The sequence below is a fragment of the Nansenia antarctica genome, assembly GCF_963989245.1.
Source record: "Nansenia antarctica genome assembly, chromosome: 20".
Classification (NCBI taxonomy): domain Eukaryota; kingdom Metazoa; phylum Chordata; class Actinopteri; order Argentiniformes; family Microstomatidae; genus Nansenia; species Nansenia antarctica.
This window is the reverse complement of record NC_137693.1, coordinates 20,826,608-20,831,607: the sequence shown is the minus strand read 5'-3', so window position 1 is coordinate 20,831,607 and position 5,000 is coordinate 20,826,608. Positions and strand designations below refer to the sequence as shown.

The 5,000-nt window shown below is 43.2% G+C and overlaps 1 protein-coding gene across 1 annotated transcript; it reads right to left on the bottom strand.

The window, feature by feature from the left end:
- Nucleotides 1-411: 411 nt before the first annotated feature.
- On the bottom strand, nt 412-1,083 carry LOC308174969 (claudin-4-like; the record flags this gene model as incomplete). Its single annotated transcript, XM_080550081.1, has 1 exon — nt 412-1,083. One exon carries the CDS (start codon nt 1,081-1,083, stop codon nt 412-414), a length of 672 nt encoding a protein of 223 aa, XP_080406207.1.
- Nucleotides 1,084-5,000: the final 3,917 nt, after the last annotated feature.

Below are 5,000 nucleotides of genomic sequence, written 5' to 3'. Positions count from 1 at the left end.
TAAACAGTTTGTTCGGGCAACACCATCTCATTATTCAACTTGCGATAAAACATAATTAGATATATTGACATTCCATAATGATATTACCAAAACTTATATAACAGTAGGAGCCAGGGGCACAAATCCTCGACTCTTCAATTACGAGCGACTACCAAATGTAATCGGACATTACGAGGTTTCAAAAACAAATCATTTGTCCTGTATACAATTATTTAAGGGCATTTCTTCTCAGTCTCAGAGGAACAATAGTAAACTTGATTCAGAGCTTTCGTCACCTCAGTTCTCCTATTCCCCTGGTATTTCCAAATGTAGAAACATGCCTTTACATTCCCATATTATAACAAAGCCCACCCCCCCATTAGCCCACGAGTACACCAGTAGACATCCCTCTTCTTTCCAACACCCCCGTTCTCAAACATAGTCTCTCCTGTTGTAGGAGCTTGGGGCTACCGACCTCGGAGCCGCGGAATACGCCATCCGGCTCTGGGGGGGTATCGTATACCTCATGGGTTTCTCCTCCTGGGGGGGGCAGCTGCAGCAGAGGATGCACCCCCCCACCAACAGCAACGCGGCCGCGGCCCACCCTAGATACAGAGCCGCCCCGATCTCCATCTTCTGGGCCGAAGGGATGAGGGGGCTGTAGAACTCGGTGATGATGGAGTTGGCCGACCAGGACACGGGGACCAGCTGAGCCAGGGAAGCCACGATGAACGCGCAGCCGGCGGACACCATCACCTTCGCCTTCACCCTCTCGTCCTCGATACAGTTTGTGCACTTGGCCCCCACCGTGGCGATGAGGAGAGCCAGGATCCCCACGATGATGGAGACCACGCACATGGCCCGGGCGGCCTGCAGGTCCTGGGGTAAGGCCAGCATGGAGTCGTAGACCTTGCACTGCATCTGGCCCGTGCTCTGGACCACGCAGCTCATCCACAGACCCTCCCAGTAGACCTGGGCCGTGACGATGTTGGCCCCGATGAAGGCTGAGACTTTCCACATGGGCATGAAACAGCTGGCCACACTCAGGATCCAACCCACCACCGACAGAATCACACCCACCAGCTCCAGAGCCTGGGTCGCCATCACAATATGCACTGTCCCTTGAATAAATAAATGAATCTGAATCTGAACTCACTGGGTTCAATGACAATAGAAACCTTGCTCCTCTTAGTCTATCGCACCTTTGCCTCACTTCCAATTGTTCCTCTTCTTTTTCCCCCACCTGTCTCTCAAGCTCTCACTCCTTTCTCTTTCCCCTTTCTCTCTCCCCAGAGTCTCTCAAAGCTCTCTCAGTCTCTCCCTTTTCACTGTATCACTCTTGCTTCTCTTGGTCACTTGCTTCCAGTGTGCAGTGCTCTGGTGCAGCTCACTTTACCCTTTTAGAATCCAAAAGGAAGGCTTCTCTCTCTCTCTCTCTCTCTCTATCAGTGTGTTTGCGTACGGGTATAGATATCCAGTTCTCTCTGCCGTTAAGGAGCCGTTCACTTATCTTTATGTGTTTTATTGCACAGTGGTCAGACCCACCTTAGGGATGACATCACACCCCAATGCGAGCCAATCAGGTGTGGCCTGGGCATTGGCTTAATGTTAACCACAGTGCTTTGTGTGTGTGTGTGTGTGTGTGTGTGTGTGTGTGTGTGTGTGTGTGTGTGTGTGTGTGTGTGTGTGTGTGTGTGGGTGTGGGTGTGTGTCTCATAAGAGGGAATGGCTTTATGGTTTAGCCTTTTGCCCATAGTAGTGCTGGTCCCTGTCTTGTTTATTGGAGCTGATAGGTAATAAGTGTCCAAGGCAGGGCTTGTTATGTGGTTGATAGATAACCTGGCCGAGAGGAAGGGACTCTGAAACGAAGCTGCTGATAGGACGTGAGTGATTGGGTGTGTGTCTGTGTGAAGTTACTGTAATGAGGTGTTGAGTCATTGCGCAACACTCCATTATACGTTTCTTGTGTTTTCACAGGCCACATCAGTGCCTGTCTGCTTTACATTTCCTATGGGGCTGCCTTCTATGTCCTTCCAACACAGCCCATACAAGAGAGAGAGAGAGAGAGAGAGAGAGAGAGAGAGAGAGAGAGAGAGAGAGAGAGAGAGAGGGACAAAGCCTCTGGTTGACCTCTGTCACCTGTACCCGTCACTTTTAACCCCACAACATTTTTCAAAAAGAAAAAAGAAAAGAACATCACTTTAAAAGGTTATCTCATGCAACTTAAACATCTGATGACCTTATGTCTCCACGTGATGTTCATTCACTTTACTGTACATATAATTCATTACATCAAATTCACTTCCTTCACTACTGGGTTTTTCTACAGACCTAGACTGAAACTCCATTAAAAACAAGACCTCGTGTACAGGGTGGTACTGAGGCTGTATGGAAAAACATTATTAAAAACCTTATCTTAGAAACCCTATTAAAACTGGTGAGAGCAAAGCACAGCCAACTGGGCAGAGACAGAACACAATGTTTATAGGCAGGAGAAATGAAAGACTCTTTTTTATTATTGTCAATAAACAACTGCTAAACATAGAACGAACTGGAACATCTTTACTGGGTCACGTTATACTGTACTTTATAGTGAGTGACTAACTGTAAAATGGGTTCTTCTCGGATCGAGGTTACACATTAACCTACAATCATACATAAACATGCTACCTGTTATAAACACGTCCTTTGTGATATTTGTGGCCGCAAATACAGTATATCCTGACATGAACCTATGCATGCCTGCAATAACTCTCACGGTCTCTGTTTATACGAGAAGAAGAGATGGATACTACAATCACACCCCAGTATTTACCATATGCATTTCTTGACACAGCATTCAATCAATGAGAGAAACTTATATGAATATAATATGTATAATATAATAACTATAATAAGACGAACGCCTAACAGTATTGATTGAAAAGGGACAAGGGAAAACCACAGCATAAGCAAAACAAACAATAGACTGTGGCTATCTGTGCTTCTGGTTCCTGGTTGCTGTGTTCCTGTTTCCTATAAGCAAAAGTTATTTGCTTATAGCTTTAATATAAACCACCCTTAAACAACTGCACAATTACTCATGAGAGACTGCCATCACTCAAAATGCACACTGTAGAAGGTAAGGTATGGACTAACTACCCTGAAGCACACAGTCACTTTATTCAATACAACCGAGTGTAATATTTATGCTATTTCTATTATTTGTATTACTACCACTCTTGTATTGGTCAATTTGTCTTATTTGTCTCTTACAATTACTGTCACCTTATTTATCTTGAAACGTGAAGGTACCTACCTTAAAAGCACTTGCTACTTCTCAACATTTGCTATTCCCTTTTCAAAACATGCCGGTCGAGAGAGGACGAAATCTAGATATACTTGCAGTTATACAGAGTAGATTGTCCTACAAAGACACTTGGATTTAGATTTTTTTAATTTATTTTTTTGTTTCTTTTTATTCTACTACTCAATCTTTTCAGTTTGTAAAGCATCTTTGAGTGTCTAGAAAAGCTCTATATAAGTCTAATGTATTATTATTATTATTATTATTATTATGATTATCTACAGTAACAACTTCAAAAATAGCAAAACCCATCATGCACAGCAATGTACTGATCAGCACAACGCTTGTTAAAAACACATGAGATTATATACAAAAACTCTCTTATCTTTCTGAACATTCATAATTTCTATCTTTGGTTAAACATCTCTTGACACAATATTTACAGATGGTTTAAAAAGGCATGTACAGCAATAATAATATAATGAAGAAGTAAAGGGCTTTTGTATGAACTCATAATTGAGCAACAACATCCAGTGCTGAAGTGTTGACTCCCATGGAGACGATTGGCTGATAACAATGGAGGTGTTGTTCTAAGCAAAGCTTCCTGTTTTATACTGCCATGGAGACGATCGGTAACCATGTACAGCTATGGTTTTATCAAGGTCAAGACCGGTGTGTATATATTGTCTTTCTGTCACGTCCCAGACTTATGTGTTTATACTACTGCTCAGGCATGCTAGGTCAGCCCAATGACCAGCAGAAATGAATTATCACAGCTCCTTATGTTAGCCAGTTAGCCTGATACCCAGAGCAGAAAGAACATCATGTTTGGCTCTAGCCTAGAACAAACATACTTGAAGAGACAGGTTGTTACAGAGTCTAGAGCCTATTGGCAAAGGCACAGTCACGTTCTGTCTTCAGTCTAGACTCAGAACGGCCAGAACGGCCCTGCCTGAGGATTTTAGGCTGCGCTGAGGCTCATGGGGGATTAAAAGGCCTGAAATATAGTCCGGTGCCAGACCCAGCTGAGCCTTATGATCAGTAAAATCTTAAAATCAAGTCTTAAACTATCAGGTAACCAGGTAACTGTAGTCTCTTTGTCTAGTTCTGGTCAAAAGCCTAGCTGCTGCATTTTGGGTGATCTGTCACGGTACAAGGGACTTTTTACTGAGGGAAGAACAGAGGGAGTTGCAATAATCTAAGCGAGATGATATGAATGCATGGATGACTTTTTCTAGACCGGCAAATTACAAGAGTATATGGCTGTATATAAAAAGAATAAGAACATGACTGTACTACTGTTTTGATTCGTTTCTCGAAATGAAGGTCAGACAGCATCAAACATCACCTCTAGGTTACGAGCTGAAGATTTCACATTGGCAGACAGACAGCCAAGACTGTCCTGTGTTATGTTGCTACCGTGGAGCTAAGATATGGTCAAATATGACCACCTCAGATTTACTATCATTTAATTAAAATAAAAAGTTCTGGGACTTCCAACATCTAATATCTTCCAAGCATAATGGTTTGCACTCTAATGAAGTCAACTCAATGTTTTCATATCTGAGGTGTGTCTGTGAAGTTGAAAGAGTTCTTACCCTGTATAGAGTCTGGGGTAAACAGAGGGTAAACAGAGTCAATAGCAAGGCCAAGGTCCAGTGACAGTGAACTACCCTGGATTACGGTAACAGCTTCAGGGTCGATGTTGCATGGCTCTCGTAAACACTCGTGCACA